At 37.1% G+C, this 17009-nt stretch overlaps 1 protein-coding gene across 4 annotated transcripts in view; it reads left to right on the plus strand.

The window, feature by feature from the left end:
* KLHL32 (kelch like family member 32) overlaps positions 1 to 17009 on the plus strand; it is a 125881-nt gene that overhangs the window by 59530 nt on the left and 49342 nt on the right. For all 4 annotated transcript variants that reach the window (XM_027631712.1, XM_027631725.1, XM_027631720.1 and 1 more), the window contains one exon: positions 3840 to 3938. In XM_027631712.1, coding sequence (XP_027487513.1) covers positions 3840 to 3938 — 99 coding nt within the window. The remainder of the gene's footprint in view (positions 1 to 3839; positions 3939 to 17009) is intronic.

Here is a 17009-nt window from a genome sequence, read left to right on the forward strand (position 1 = left end):
AGCACCTCTTGTTGTGTTAATCCTCTCTATCTCTCTTGTGGATGGAGGTGTGTTACAAAGGTGTATTGTGATGGTTGATTTTCTTGGGTAAGTGGCCTTCTGTATCCTGTGCTTAGCAGTTCCACTGGCTGCCTTTTGAGTGAAATTAATCAGTTAAACCACCTGCTGTCCCTCACAAAAGTGACTTCAACTATCTTTCTTTACTACTGGGGACAGAATGCCAAAGTCATGGATACCTGAATACAACAGGTCTATGTCTTACTGTAAATACTTAACATCCTTTTTCAATGCAATTTCAAAGCCAAAGATAAAAATTTGATACTTAGATAGGGGCGTTTCCTTTTTCACTCATATCAGGAGGATAAGCTCGTTTCTGTGCTTAGCACTAGGTTATAGCTGCTAGGCATTAGGTTCACAGTTCAGCTACAGATTGCTCAGAAGGCTTAGAATAATACAAAGCTTAATTAACTCACTTTATGAAGTTTATTGTACAGAAAGTTAAATGTTCCATGTTATTTGCTCTAGACAGGAATTAAGCTAGGGAGAAGACAGCTTTTCTAGAGCTGAAAGTGATTGAAGTAATGAAACATCTTTGCCGAAAAATAGTGAATTTGCTTGGAGTCTTGCTTATTCAAATCTTGTTTACTTCTAATAGCGGTATTTATTTGATAGTGGTATGAAGCTATGTCAGGGAAAGACATTAGGAAAAGGTTCTTCACTAAAAGAGTGGTAGATCACTGGAACAGGCTCCTCAGGGAAGTGGTCATGGCCCCAAGCTTGTCAGAGTACAAGGAGTGTCTGGACAACACTCTTAGTCATGGGTTTAGGAGAAACACGGAGCAGAGACATAGGACTAGATGATCTTCCAACTTGAAAAATTCCATGATTTTATGATGTATATGGTGTGCATTTAACACAAATATTCATTTAGTTTTCTGGAAAAATATTATATCAGAGGATGCTGGTCGTGATTCCTTCTGGTATTGGCTAATGAGACATCTGGATTTTGTAACAAGTGCTACCAAACATTACATGCCAGGGCTTTGGGCTGTTACCTGCAGGGAACTAGAACATTCTTTCCCCACTCACTTTTTTGAAACAGAATTTGTCAATGTGCAAGGAGCTCAGAATTCAACTGAAGCATGAATGAACAGGGAGACAGGGAAAAGTGCTGTCTGGTTGAGAGTGAAATGCAGTCTAAATTACTTTAAAAGAAAAGTTAAGGGTTTTGATTGCTCTCAAGCACACAGAAAGATCTCCATCAGGCAAAAACAAGTGATACTTTTGTTAGATGCCTGTCTCATTTTAAATGCTGATCACTGCAAGTGAAGTCAAGAAGGAATTTTCTTTTTCATCAAAGTGGCAGGAATCTTAGATTTTTATTCTTGTTTTCTGTGTTAAATTCCATATCGTTTACTTTCTAGAATTTTCTGACATGAAATTACGTATTTCCTTACTGTGTGTACTTGTGGTGTGCATGTGGTGGTATTTAACTGCATTTATGTTAATATTCATTTATGTCAATATGGATGGCCCGAATAACATATAAACAGCTATGCTAGTAATTAATAAAAATCAAGTCATTTTATTAGTGTATAGAAGCTGAGAGGTGTGGAATAATTTTGAATCACCCAGTTTCAGTAGAAGGAAAGTTTGCAATACTTTCTTCCTTTTTATTGTTTTTTGTTTCTTGTGGATTTCCCCAGCATGGAGTTTACTTTTGGTGAATGTTTAGCATCGATGAACTAGTATTTTTGCCTATCCCTAAGTAAGTATTGAATAAAAGTTGAGATAGTTCCATTTATGGCAAAGTTTTATGAAGGGATAAACTAGACTTTCCTCAATTACCTTGGGAAACTCAAAGGTGAATATGTTTTCTCAGCAGAATAAATCTTGCATGGTATAGGAAAGCTGTAAGAAATGGAAGAACATGTAAAATATGTCTGTCATCTTGAAATACACTTTTGTTGCTGAGTTTGTGCAAATCACCTCTAGACAGTAGCCAGTCACCCTCCTTGTCTCTTGTCCTTCTTCTCATCTCAAAGTGCTACCAGTATTATTTATAAACGGATTGCTGTAGCTTTAAAATACATTAATACTATCAGAGTTAAATATAGTTTGTCTACACCTACAAGGTACTAATGTGCTTGGGGTTCTGATTCTCTTCATATTGTGTCTTTAACAATGCAAAACTGGTGGCTGGCACTTAGTAAGTAACACACCATCAGATGGCAACTTTCTCAGTGTAGCTCATGTCTGAATAACATACACTGCAAGATCTGTACCAGCTTGTTTTGTCAGTCTGACCTTGAGATCTCACTTGAACATACTTGACAGTGCTGCTTCTTTTTTTTTTTTTCTATATACCTGTTGGAGATATTTTTGTGACTGAAATCTGTTCTATTTTTCCATATTTTTCTCATCATGCATAGCAACCTCAGTAGCACCAACCAAAAACCTGGATGGTGCTGGGGCTGATTCTCATTTACATTAAGATCCTTACATGTCTTTCTGGCTTGATGAAGAACTTTTGTATAGTATGTAAATTACATATAATGTTCAGTTAAAACCTAATATTAATATATATATGATGATTTGCACAAGCTTTAAGCATGTCATATACTCCCACAACTCAGTATAAATGAGTTCTTGCTATAAACAAGGATTTTTCATTATAAACAAGGATCAGGCCCCTTCTCTTCTTACATATCCATTGTGTTGGAGATATTTTGTGGTTTTGCTTGAAGAAATGCATACACATTTTTCATTTTCCCTCAAAAATAGTTAAACTACAAAAGATGCAGATGTTTGCCTTCTTCCTTATTCCACTGTATTTGAGGTATACAGTTGATGCTGTGAGATAAAACTGAATCATGTGGGCAGAAGAAAAAGGATCTGAAAAAAAAGCTTTACTTCCCTGTGGAACAGTGAGACACTGACCTCATGTGGTGTGAAACCAAAGTTGCCAGAGGAAATACAAGAATAAAACTGGCAGGAAAACTGGCATCTTTGAAAAATTAATTTTTTGTATGGATTTCTGATTTTTGTTGGATATTGCACTACTTAAGTAATTTTAGTTTATATAGTTTATAGTGTGATTGCTGATAAGAAGTTGACCAGTGTCTTTATTCCCAAAGACTTTTTTGTTTCCCAAAAGGAATGCTCTAACAAGCTGACCCCAAGACAGCAGTCTAGCAGCTGTGGTCCAATTATCCTTACTGCTGCCTCTACATGATTTTAATTAAAATGAGTAGGAGATTCATGTGAGCAACTGACTGAATAATCAGTCTTGGTTTCTAAGCCCTTTCTGGCACTTCCTCAGCAGCATGCTCACTTTACTTTCAGAGCCCTGCTCTGTAAAATGAAGACAGTGGTTAGGAAAATTATAAAGTGGTACCACACAGAATAGGAAGGGTGTTCCTAGTCTGTATATTTTTAATACATATGAATAATATTAATAGTGGAGACTTCTGAGTCAGCTCTGTTCATCAGATTCATCAGTATATATGGATGCATCCAAGTATGTAGATAACAAAAGGAGGTTCTGTTATTTTGAAAAGTCTCCCTCCTAAATAAACAGCATGCATTTAGTTTCAAAATATTTAGAGGGTAATGTGGCTTATGGACTGTCACAGGAAAAAAAAAAAGCTTAAAAATCCTTTGGGCAATTCAGATGAACTTTAGACACTGTCCCCATCCTGCAAAACTTCTCTATATGCTTAATTGTACTCTTTCTGTTCTTTATGTTGACTCAAATATCTGAAATAACAAAAGCCCTTACTGTTTTCTACAGGTACTCTGAGTTCCAGATGACAAACCTTCCATTTCCTTCTTTACAGATCCTCTTGGAACCAGGGGTGATACAGGACGTCCTGGCAGCTGGGAGTCATTTGCAGCTGCTGGAGCTTCTCAGTTTATGTTCTCACTATCTCATTGAGGTGAGGCTTCTCGGCCTAAACAGCCATTTCTGTTTGGTACACTTTTGTTAAAAGTCTAATTTCGTTGGAGAGTATTAGTACAATGCCTGGTGTAACCTAAATGGCAAAAACTGGATTTCAGAAGGTCTGATTTTTGAGTGTAATTTGGGTTTCAGTTTGTGGGAGATGCTTTCTCCTTCCATACATTTTGTCCATTTCATTCCTGAAAGCAAGAATGCTTTCTTCTGCCTCAGTTTACCAAATTCTAGGTATTTCCCTTTTGAGATCATGAGTATTATGAAGAATTCAGGTGCATGTGTTCACAACAGATTTTGATATGTATCCCAGGACACTACTACCTCCGAAGGGATAGGGCTTATTATAATGGCCCTTTATTCTCAACTGGCCTCATGCCCATAATGCTGATGTCTTTATGAAACAAAAAATTTGAGTGCAGTAAACTAATTTTCTGTGACGGCTTGTAGCAAGAACACAGCTTTGATGTGTAACTATGAAAAACTTTATAAAAATAAAATAGCATTAGCAATTCTACAGAACTGTTTACTTTTCTTCGTAATTTTTCAGTACTGTTTCTGAAATAGGTTGTGTTAGCTGCTTCTGGGCAACAGGTGGGCATGGAAATGCACATCAGCACAGTCCTCTTAGTATGAACTTGCCTTCCAACAGCGTAACTGCCTTTGAACAGTCTGAGTGTGCTTGGCCACATGCTGAGCTACTGAGTACCGGGGGCAGGCAGGATCTCATGGTAAGAACTTCAGGATGTACTTGAAGGCTCTGTGTCTTATGGAGAAGTGTTAGCCTTACAAAACCCTTCAAAATGTATGTTCAGATAATAAGGCAGTATTAATTTGTACATTATAAATTGATTAGAAAGTTAGAGGAGCTGGTAGACTTATGCAATTCATTTTTTTTTTTTCGGGAATGTAAGGAGGGATTTAATTTTTCTGAGAAAATAGACACAAATTGTAATGGGAAAGATGGTTGGTTTGAGAAATAAGAACTGTGAGATGCTAAATAAGCCACAAAACCATTTGGCCTACCAGCTGTCAGGCAGGCACAGGAAGGAGTTACTGTAATGAAAAAGAAAATACAAATCTAACATTATACTCTGTATTTAATGGCCCCCTAACAAATCAGTCAGTGAGAGTATGTCTCTGCTGCTAATGTGGTTCTATGTTTGTCAGAAATTGAACTAAAGAGAATATTGCAGCAAAGAATCTAGGGAAAATATTGAAAAGTAGGGAAGAAGCTGGGTATTGTGCTGGTGAGATGGGGACATGAGAGAACTGTAGGAGAAGAGCAGGTATATGCTCAGCATAAATCCTTGTGCTAACTACAAAGTTTCTGGTATTTGTAGCTCTTCCCTCAGCCCCGTCTTAATACTTTTAATCCTGAGACCATTGCAGGGGAAAGGCGTCTCATCCTTGGGTCTCGTCCTTGATATGCAAGCCATAGTCAGCTACTTAGGAAGAGATTCATAATGAATTAAAAATTTCCCAAAACAAATCAATCCCAAAATCACACTACCCCCACAAGAAAACCACTCTGGAGTGAATAAACCTTGCTTCTAAATTATTCTACAATTAACAGACCCGGAAAAATTCTCTGGAGATGACAATCGTAGAATCCTTTATGTTGAAAAAGACCTTTAAGATCAAGTCCAACCATAAAATGATAACTTGCAAAAGAAGCAGAAGTGTTTTAATTCCTCTCCTGCTAATACTTTTTCTGTTGCTCTTATGTCTTTAGATGCAGTTTGTCTCATGTGTATTTATTTGCATGTTTTTTCTCCTTCTATAATTTAGAAGAGAAGCACGTCCTTCATGAGTCATAGAAACCACAACTCTGTTGTCTGCAGTTGCTGTAAGATGAGTAAAAGATGTGAAATAGCACTGTTGTACTCTGAGTAGTATGCCAGGGTAGGATAACTGGAGCTACGCTGGTGTAAAATTAGAAGGAAGTGGGACTCAGTGTCCGGATTTTTAGTAATGGAGGTAGGGAATAAGGGGATGAGAGGCAGGGAAAAAGGAGGAGTATGTGTGTTGGAAGACAGAGAGCAGTGCTATTTCTGTAGACTATTTTTTAATCAGGATCTCATTGTAAGGTTTTAAAACTGCATGAACATCTGTGCTATAGCTTATATCATATTGGATTCTAGGCTGTATTTTACTCCTTTTCCAGTATTTTTTAACCTGGTTCACCTCAACAAGGCATATATGTAGACAGATTTCCAGTCTGAATAGATCATAGTTTGAATTTACCTGTCTTTTTTGTTCTGTAGTGTTGCAGTCCATACAAGTAATCAGCCCTGAGTGATTGTGTAAGCCTTTTCAACAGAGGCCAAGAAGGTACTGCACATTAAGACTGTGATATCTTTCAGGGTCCAAACCTGTTTTTTCTACATATTATTGAGTGACTTTAAAAAAATGTTTCTTGCTTTATTTTAGTACTATCTGAAAATAAAATCAAAGTAGTTAAGGAAGTCTTCTTTAAAGCCACTTACCCTTGCTGCAGTTGATAACTGGGGTGCTTGTCAGCCCACATGCTGTGATACTGGAAAGAGATTAGTGCTTGCCCTTTCTCTTCTTTCTGATGAATTTGAGTGTACCAGAGTTCTTTATTTGCAATGCTAGTGAATTTCTTTCTTGCTGTTTGAAGTTGTTCAGATATCATGAACCTAATTTAGTTTAGCATAAATTCAGGAAATACAGTATGTGGGATCTAGCTGTCACTCAATGTTGTGTAACGATGACACAGAGTTTTAACTTGTTAGGATTGTCTTTAAATGTTTGGATTAGACCAGGCTTTTCCCATATGAGTGCTGCTTTTATTGTTAACACTCGTTCCAGCTCTCCTCTCTCTCTAGATGTTCCAGCTTGTCATTTTGTTGGAACTGTCTTGAACAGTTTCATCTTTTCTTGATACTTTTATCTGGGGCCTGTAATGGTTCCATGGATTTCAGTAAGGAGGATTTTTTTGCTACAAATGCTATTGGCATCACCCATACACATATTTTTTTCAAGGCATATTGGTAGTCTGTGAGGTTCCAAAGAAGACTGTTCTGATATGATTTATCTAAGATGATTGTCAAAGTGTCTAATTGTCAAAAATTATTTGTAGTGCACTGGGCACACATTAATTTGCAGCCAACGCTGCATATTCACTGGTCTTTAAGGAATTTCCTCTCAGTTGTCTCAAAATAAACAAGATGTTATTTGACTATAAGAGAGATCCTCTTTGTCATAGACTAAACAGCTTAGAAGACTTTAATTTGTTGATGAATCCCAGAAAGGTTTCTGTTACAAATTGTTTGAATCGCATTTATGGCAATTTTTTTAAGAATTCTCAATCAAAGGAACAACAGAAAAAAGGAAAGGAACAGATTGTTGGGGTGTCTGTGCAGGACCAGGAGCTGGACTAGTTGATCCTTGTGGGTCCCTTCCAGCTCAGGATATTCTGTGATTCTGTGATTCTTTCTCCCCACTGTCAATTAGGTAATATCAATCTCTAAGACATTTATGATAGCGTGATGCAGTGGAGATTTCTGACAACACTTATAGTTTATTAAATGCATTTTATCATCTATAAACTTTTCATTATCAAATGTTCTGTAGCATCTAATGTTGATTCAATATTCTCATTTGAAACTCATGCTCATTTTGGATTGATAATTTACTAATTTTTATTTTAAAATAGCTATTGTTCATATTTTCTGTATTTGCAAACAAGAAAAATGCCCAAATATTCCCTATTTGAGGTCTTAATTCCAGCTTTGTGTTGTGCAGACTTCTCCCCCCACCTCAGTCATATCTTGAATTATGATTACTCCACAACCTCTGCTGTTTGGGGGTTTTGTTTTTAGTTTCATTTGTAGAGAGGGACTCTTTCAAAGCATGCTGATGTATTTTATTTGAGACACATGCATATTCATGAATCTATGTCATCTGCATAATTCTCAGGTACATTAAACATTGAAACAAGGCTTGTAAGCTCACACATCTGTTTCAAGCTGAACAAACAGTAAGGCAATGTGATTTTTCTGAGCTGTGTTGGTGTTATGTAGGTGTGTGAAAGCTAAACTAAAGACTTGAACTTTGTGTACCTTGAATTGCACTAAGGTCTGTGATCAAGCACACAGCATTTGCTTGCAGAGAGCGCATCCGGCTCTCCAAGATTCTTATTTTCTGAGTTCCTCCTCCAACTCAGGTTGATTGTCAGTTTTAGCTGAGGTCTTTCAAAGGAGGCTAACGCAGAATGCTGCAGCCAACAACCAGACTTGGAAATTTAATGGGAACAGGTTATCTGTATATCTTCTTTACCTTTTGAAAGTTTTAGTCTGTCGAGTTCCAGTGGACCGTGTTTGTCCCATAATGTTGGAGAAGGCAAGAGAAAGCTTAGCTGAAGGCATTGAATATGTTGTACATCTGAGAGTGGACTTCTTAAATGGAGCTGTGGAGAACACGATATTAGGTAGTGTGTTGTTGATGATCTGTTTTGCACTTTAAAGCTTGTAAATGTTTTTCTGAAGGATATATGACAACTTTATTCTTATACAAGAGAATAAACATGTTAAATCATTTATTCAGAACATAGGAGTGTTTGTTTCATAAATAAGTCTGAGTTATATAACTGATCGTAGATCTAAGAAGTTTTGTCTTTTTCCTCAACTGTTCTGTATATTCAGTACCAAAGAGAGCCAAAAATTGCAACTTATTTCAACAACCAAAGAGCATTAATAAAGAGGGAATGCTATTGAGAATACAAGTTTTTAATGGAATTTCCTTCTACTGATCAACATCAACTCAGTATTGTGTGGGAAGTAATTGGTTTTTAAACCAGAGTTTGATTACCACTAGTATTCAGGGATCTGGGATATTGGACTATCCATATTTGAAATCTTAAAGCTAAGTGATTTTTCTGTATTTTCCAAAGTCCAGCATTATTTTTTCAGTGGAGTTCGAGGTACTTCCTTAGTTACATTCAAGGTAATAAGATGATAGTTGTGAGGGGTTAAGAAGTTGCAGAACTGTCCTAAGCAAAATACTCATTTCTGAGAGGTGGCACATGGCATGATGTTAGCTGACATTTATCCCATTAACTTTCTGCTGCCAGATCAGGCACCTTTTGTGAAGAACAAGTTAAATTTACGTACTGGAGAGAATCTGAGGTATCATTTATGTTGGGTTTATTGGTTGGACAGTTGCATAGTTTAAGTAACACCTTATTAGATGTGGCATTAGCTGACTGTCCTTGTACTCAGTGTTGGAAAGGATTTCCTATTCCCAAAATAGCTAGGAGCACTGGGTATAGTAGACATGAGCTGTGATCCTTATTACTACTAGAGCTACTTTGACTGGTAAGAATTGTTATTGGGATCATAAATGTTTTTGTGTCAAGCGAACTTGAAAGTTTGATGCCAGTGTTCCCATTAGTTTTAAGTGCATTAATGCTCCCTGCTAAATGGTAAATGTTGTTGATTACCTTTTAGAAACTTCATTATAGTAGACAGAACTCCGCTATATCTGCTTGCTTGCTACTGATGTCAGTCACAGCATCTTTAAACAGAGCTAATTTAAGCTGAAAAGAGCATTTTAGCTCTTTAGGTGAGTGATTAAAATGATCCTGAAGAAACACAGCACTGGACAACAGCAGTCAACTGGAATTTTCTTGGGTCTGTATTGTACTGCTCTGGATTCTTCAATACAAAAGCAGACAGTGGACAGGATCAGGCCTGGAATGCAAAACTTAGATTAATCAACATCCAAATGATAGAATAAGGCTTCCTGGAGTAATTCCTGGTAATATTTGAAGCAGGTAAATTGTCTTGGGTAGGGGCATTTGATTTTTAACCTAGTACTGTAATGGTTGATTTAGCATTATAAAACAATTTTTTTTCATGTTGTATGGATGCCTAATGATCTGGATCTTTTCTTCTTCTAATTTTAAACTATTTGAATGTGTTTTAGAGTGAAATATGTTACTGTTTTTACAAGGAAGAAGCTACAAATGAATCTGCCTGTGGAATTAAAAGGAGGAGTGTACGGGGTTTATATGCGTGGTGAGGCCAGAGCTTCAAAGTTACTTATTTTTCTTAAACACAATTTCTCCATTTGGAACAGTGCCAATGACACAATCCCAACTTTCACTAAGATACACTCCTTTGGAGATTAATTAATTTGTACACCAGAGATTGAGAGCATCACCTTTGTATTGCTAGAAACCCCAGCTCAGTTGGGATTTTAGCTTCTGGGTTTTTCATACAGAGCAAATTAAACTGCTGGAAAAAAAATCTAAAGGTCATCTAGCAACCAGGCTTGCCTTTTTTTAACTTAATACAGAGTTTTTTATCTAAGTACATGCATGCACACTCTGCACACCCAACAATCCCCCAGAATTAGTCACTACCTTTAAGCTGGAGTCTACCAACTTTATCTTATGGTGGAGTGACCTTCCAGTGCTAAGAATACAAAGTAGACAGAAATAACATTGCCTTGCAGTTTGCTGGTTTTAAGTGTTATGCAACCATTTGTTGCTGTGCTAGCCTGCTGTTTTTTGAAGGAGCATGTTTTGTCAGCTGTTGTCATTGAGCTATTGACAGTCATTAGGAAAGTTCTTGTGAAAAGCTCAAAAATAACTTCGGTAATTTTTCTCTGCACTCTCTTTAACATACAGTTACATTACAGAGATACAGATATATGAAATGTGAATGCACTAAGATTCCAGCTTCGAATGGGACTGAATAAAAAAATGGCAGTGGTTTTCTCCATTTTTCACTTGGTGTCAGTGAGGAAAGTAAAAATATACCAAAGTGGCTATACCTAGTCACTTTGAATCCTGTTCTTACTGTAATCCACTTGCTGCTATTTAGCTACAATGTGAATTGAATCTGCCGATGGACATGTAAAAAAATTATGCTGGAATGTCTAGGTTAACTATTGCTGGCAAGATTAAAGCTCCTGAGCTGGCTGGCGAATTGTATGGATATACATTGCCAGTCCTTTGCAGCAAACTTACAGGAGGGGTCACAGGTTGGGAATAGGCTGTTACTGCTATATCTGCTTTCTCTTTGCAGATTCCGTCAGGAAGGGAGAGCAGCTTTAGTGTGTATTTTAAATAGGAACACAGAAACTGTATGGCTTCATAATTTCCCTCCCTGCCCTTCTCACGTTGTCTTTCTAGCCAGTGTGGCCTCCATACCTGACCTTTCTGTCCAACAGCCCCTAAAAGACTTCTGCTTCTGGAATCTTTCCAGTATTTTTATAAAGCTGTAAACAGAGGCTGATGAATCCCAGAATGCTTAGTGTACAAAATTCTTCTTTGGTTTTATTGCCGTCTGATCGATACTAATGTTTTATGTTCTCCTTGTGCCTCCTGGTCTCCAATGTCTTTAGCTTTAAATTCTCCTAATTAATTGAGGCAGTTCAGATGCATGAACCCCAAAAATGGAAGTATTTGTAAGTGGGTAGTGCAGCTACCCTTGTCTGCTGCTGTTCTCGGTGACATGCCCAGTTAGCAGTCTGGGAGGAAAATTTTGTTGATTGCAAGAGACGGCACCCGAAAGACAGAATGGCTGAACTGACTTGAAATTCGAGACAGTCAGGGCCCCCTCCCCGGGACTGGACAGCAGGTGGCAGTGTGAGTCCATAACAGTTTGAGCAGATAAATTCAAGCTAAAATCAGAAAAAAAATGAAAAGAAAAATTATTTATTTTTACTCCATATTAGTCTTCTGACCTAATCAGTAAAAAAGTCATTATTCACACAACACTGGGCAATATGCATTGTAATTTTTAACAAATAATAGGAAACTGTTAATGTTTTCACAGGAAATACAGTTCTGTCTTGTGCAGCAATGGTCATTTATCACTGCACTTTGTGAAATCACTCATTTGTTCTAATTTGAATGTAAATGACTCTAAGGTTTTACAAATAAGGTGACAGACTCACATAAATGTAATTGCAGGGTTCATCTCTCTCTTTTTATATATCACTCATTAAGTTATGAATTAAATACATCGTATTAAACCAGGGGCATGTCCAATGATGATATTGTAATGGCAAATTACTCTATGCTATTAGAGGTGTATTTTTTATTCATGGACATTAATTTGTCATTAAGCGGCATTAGTTTAGCACTTTTATGTGGAAGACGTGACCTGAAAGAGGAGACTTAACAGCTCTAATGTGAAAGAACAGAAATACAGGCACCAGATATACAGGTTTTTGTTGGTTTTTTTTCTCCTTACCTCCTGTAAAGAGGCAGAGGGACATTTTATTTGAATTTGCTTTGATCTAAAGCACTTTGAGTTATGTTTAGCTGTTTTAGCAAAGGTATTTCTGAAACATGAACATGCTTTGGTTGGTAAGTATTTACCAATATGGGAAAAGCCAGAATGCTAAGTACAAAATGGTGACTATAAATCATGTGTAACCTGTGAACATGAAGAGAACACTGGGCTTGAAGTGAGTTACAGTTTGATTTTATCTCGGAAGTGTCACTGTGGTAAAGAGTTAATTGTCTGTCTTTCCTCTGTACTGGCTTAGCCAAAATAGAACTGTTTTGTTTTTTTTTTCATTCATAATTATGAAGTAAATCTATTTTAATTCCTCTCTACTTTGTATTTTTAGGTACACTACTATTATATTCTCAAAGGTAAATTTCAAGTTTGAAATGCAGGAGCAGAATCTTTCTTAAGAAAATAAGTAAGGAAAATAGTGAATGACTCAGTCTACTCCATCTTTAAAAGATTTTAAAAAGATCTTGTAAATTTTATTTTAATTTTACAGTCAATTTAATAATTCAATTTCAAAACTTTGTTTTTTAATAGTGAAGATGGATTGAAGTCATAAGGATCCAAGCTGATACATTCTCCAGTTACATAGTATTTGCATTTTAGTCTTTTTTGTAGACTATCTCTAATTAAAGACAAAAGAAGTCTGGATTTGATATGAACCTGTGTATTTGGCAGTTGATTCCCTGCCCACCCACTATGTGTTATATTTTTCTGATGGCTTAGTCATTACTGTTTGATCCATCTATGTGAGCTGCTCACAACGTATTCAGGTAGTATTGTGGTAGTCATGAAAATGACCTAAGCCCAAATTATTTTAAACCCAAATTTAACACTTTTAGCTACTGTTAAGTATTATTTTGGTACTTAATAGAGAAGCATTTTTCAATGAACCATTTAAGTTTTTAGGGCAGCACAACAAAGGAAACAAGTGTGTCAGGTTGTTGATGTTTTCTAGTAGATCTCTTAGCAGCAGTAAATCAAAAAGCATTCTAGCACATTCCATCATTTATGGTGTGTTGCTTGCATGACTACATGAGTAGAATTTGCCAGGAAACCAGCATTTTGCATCAGAATGGTGATGTAGACTAACTCTATTTAGAACAAAAACTCCATTTTTGTCCAGGGTATTGAATAGGCCTTGAATCCAGAATGAATATAAACATATACATGCTGTAATGACTTACTGAATCTTCAGGCAATATGTCATCAGAGCTTTGAAGGTTATAAATCGTCCTCATTCATCTCACTAATTCTAAAAATTAAAGATCCAAACCTAGGGATTAGTGGTATCAACAACTTTTAACCATCAACTCTCCTGCAAGTGTGTTATTTCAAAATGAGAAATGTCTGTAACTTCATTTACCTATGTTACCGTGTAATCTAGTCTAAACATCTGTTTATTAATTTGGAGGAAGTTGTTGCTAAATTTACCATCTGTTAAACAGAGTTTTACAGAGTCTGTGATTTCTACCATAGAGTGTGTCTAGCTGCACAGGTAGCACTGGATCCTAACTGACTTAAATCAGGAAATTTATTTGTGGTTCAGTGGGAACTGAGCTGGTAACATGTGGTATTGTCTCTGTGGTAATTTTTATGGGAGCTATTGTATCCCCTGGATTAGAGGGGTAGTAATATATTGACTGGACTTGTAAACATTTTGACCTTTGTTGTGAAAGCTATACAATGGATTTTTTTTTTAAATTCCTCTTCAATGTTTTCTCCTTGTTTACAGTAAGCCACATCTGTTTTAATTATATATGTAAAGGATCTTGAATTTACATAGCATCTCAGCACACCTGTTTATCGTAGGGAAAGTATTGTAGTAACCTCAAGGTATGTTCAGTCCCCAACACTCATTGAGATTGGAATTCCTGCTGACTTGAGATGGCACGTTGTGGACATACAGAAAGCTAGGGGGACAGGCCTAATGTATACCAGGCCCCAAATCAGTGTTCTTATGTGCTTGTGTTTTGTTTTTACCTGCCTCTCAATAATTTTACTCATATTTGCAGCATTACCATCTTCATATGGAACTGAAGTATGCAGGGAGTATGTGTATGCAATGGTGATGTCAAGGGCCCCCAGAAACTGATACTGAAGGTCTACTGTAACTAAATACTTGAAATTATTTGATAGCCTAGATACGGTTGTGACTCTTAACTTGCATGTGTATTATACACCATTGGTAGAAAGTCCTAATCGAATTCTGAACTCATATAGCACCATTCAGCCCTGGACCAAAACTTGAATAGAGAAAGTAACTTCTTGAAAAGGAATAAAACGAGTAGCAAAAATGATCAGTGTGTGTGTGTGTGTGTGTGTGTGGAATATCTTGGGGTAGGGGAAACCAAACAACATTAGGTATATGTGACCTTTTATAAACTGTTGATAGGGTTTTGCTTTTACATGTGGTTGAAATCTTTGAAATTTGAATGTTTTAGCAATGTTTCTTATTAAAATCTGTATTTGAAAAGGACTGATTTTTCTAACATTGCATGGAATAATCATTGACTAAAAACTTCAGTAAGCTGTAGTTAATTTTTTAAAGCAGACACTGTTGATAGATTAACTGCAGAAATACAGTATTTTGACGTAACTGAACTGTGTCCCATCTTTAAATGCCCTTCAACTGTTAGAGTGTCACAGAATCCCGGAATGGGTCAGACTGGAAGGGACCACAGTGGGCCATGTGGTGTAATGTCCTTACTCAAGCAGGGTCATCCTAGAGCACATGGCACAGGATTGCATCCAGACAGTTCTTGAATATCTGCAGTGAGGGAGACTCCACAGCCTCTCTGGGCAACCTCTTCCAGTACACGGTCACCTGCACAGTAAAGCTCTTCCTCATATTGGGGTGGAACTTCCTGTGCATCAGTTTCTACCCAGTGTCTCTTGTCTTATTGCTTGTGACCACTGAGAAGAGCCTGGCTCCATCCATCTTTAGATACAATGTTGAGGAGCCCTCTCAGTCATCTCTTCTTGAGACTGAACAGGCCCAACTCTCTCAGTCTATTCTCCTAAGAGAGATGCTCAGGTCCCCTAATCACCTTTGTAACCCTCCACTGGACTTGTTCCCATATCTCCACATCTCCCTTGTACTGAGAAGCCTAGAACTGGACACAGCACTCCAGATGTGGCCTCACCAGGGCTGAGTAGAGGGGCAGGATCACTTCCCTTGACCTGCTGGCAATGCTTTTCTTAATGCACCCTGGGATACCATTGGCCTTCTTGGCCAAAAGGGCACACTGCTGGCTCATGGACAGCTTGTTGTCCACCAGGAACCCCATGTCCTTCTCCTCAGAGAGTGTCACTTCGCTTGATTCTATTGTTTTTAGAAGGGGAATACAGGAGAGGGGCCCTTCAAACCCTTCAGGATTTTGAGAACCTGGCAAGTATCTGTAGTTGCAAACACTTAGAAACTGGGCTTACAATGATCTCTTCTGCATTTAAAGGTGATGTCTTCAAGGTGAAATCTTGAAGTCAGAGAGAAATGTCTTAAATATGTGGTGCATTTATTACATGTTTTTCTCTCGTATTTCTGTGGGAAAAAAAAAGGCTTGGGGGTAAAGCAAGGAATTCTGATGGTTAGCTGTTTGGGATTTGGAAGTGGGAGGTTGAATTATTTTTTATTCTTGGTAAGAGCTGCTAGAAACTAAATGAACAAAATTCATCATGATCTTTGAAGGCTCATACACTGCTGGTGCTTGTCATCTTCAGCTTCAGCAGTGTGAACGTTCACATATATTAGTTTTGGGAGGACTTGTGACTTGTTTGGCACTACTGAAGATCAGATATAGGAAATGACAAACTGGACATGGAGTCAAGGCCCATTTTTTATGTTTGGCCTTTGCCCTTTCTAGGTTTTCGGATGTTGAAAGTCAGATTTATAATAATTTCTGACCAAGGGAATGATAGGTGAATCCCTAGTCAATAATGGTTAAAATATGACCTAGCTCCCCATGATCCTGACATATACCAATTTTTTTCTTTTTTAATTCGGTTGTTCTTCCAGATTTTTTTTGTTCTTTTACTTTTCTCCCCATTTATGGCCTACTACTATCCCTTTTTATGCTGTTTACCTCCTGAAATCAGTTCTGATTATTACATTGTAAACCTACTAATCACACAGTTCCTAGTTATGGGAAAGAGAGATGTTCATTTCACTGCATAAATTTAGGAACAGAGTGTTGTACAGTATTTTACTGGGAAAAATGCCTATACAAAACATGTTGCAGAGATTTTGCTGATATATTGAGTTGTACCCATAACTTTTAATTCTGTTAAAGTTGGTGAAGACAGGAATTATCTAACTACTAGAGCACTGGAGTGGGTTCTTTGTATATTCTGCATCATGGGAAATCTTTTAAGTTATTCCTCTGCTCCTCCTTTTTTCTTCTCTAAAATGAGAATTTACCTTGACTTTAGTGCTGTGGGCTAAAAAAAAAATTCCTAGTGATTTTTGAGTTGAGGTCAGATATTGCAGGAGCATAGAGATACCTGAACAAATAACAGTTTTCCAAATAAAGTGGAAATGTTGCCTTTTTATCATTCACATACTTATAATCAGGTTCTTTTAACTGCTGAGTACATTCATATCTTCCTGCAACGGCAATGAGTCTTGCTTTTGAGAGAAATGAGAAACCATTATAACCTCAGAGGTCAAATTGTGCAAATATTTCCTTCTTTACCTGTATAGACAGTTACAAAAACCTTTTTTTATTGCAGTCATTTTTTTTAATGCAGAGCTGCAAAAAGTTCATAATCCTATGATAACAATG

Source organism: Corapipo altera, unplaced genomic scaffold (assembly GCF_003945725.1).
Source record: "Corapipo altera isolate COAL_440 unplaced genomic scaffold, ASM394572v1 2b, whole genome shotgun sequence".
Classification (NCBI taxonomy): Eukaryota; Metazoa; Chordata; class Aves; order Passeriformes; family Pipridae; genus Corapipo; species Corapipo altera.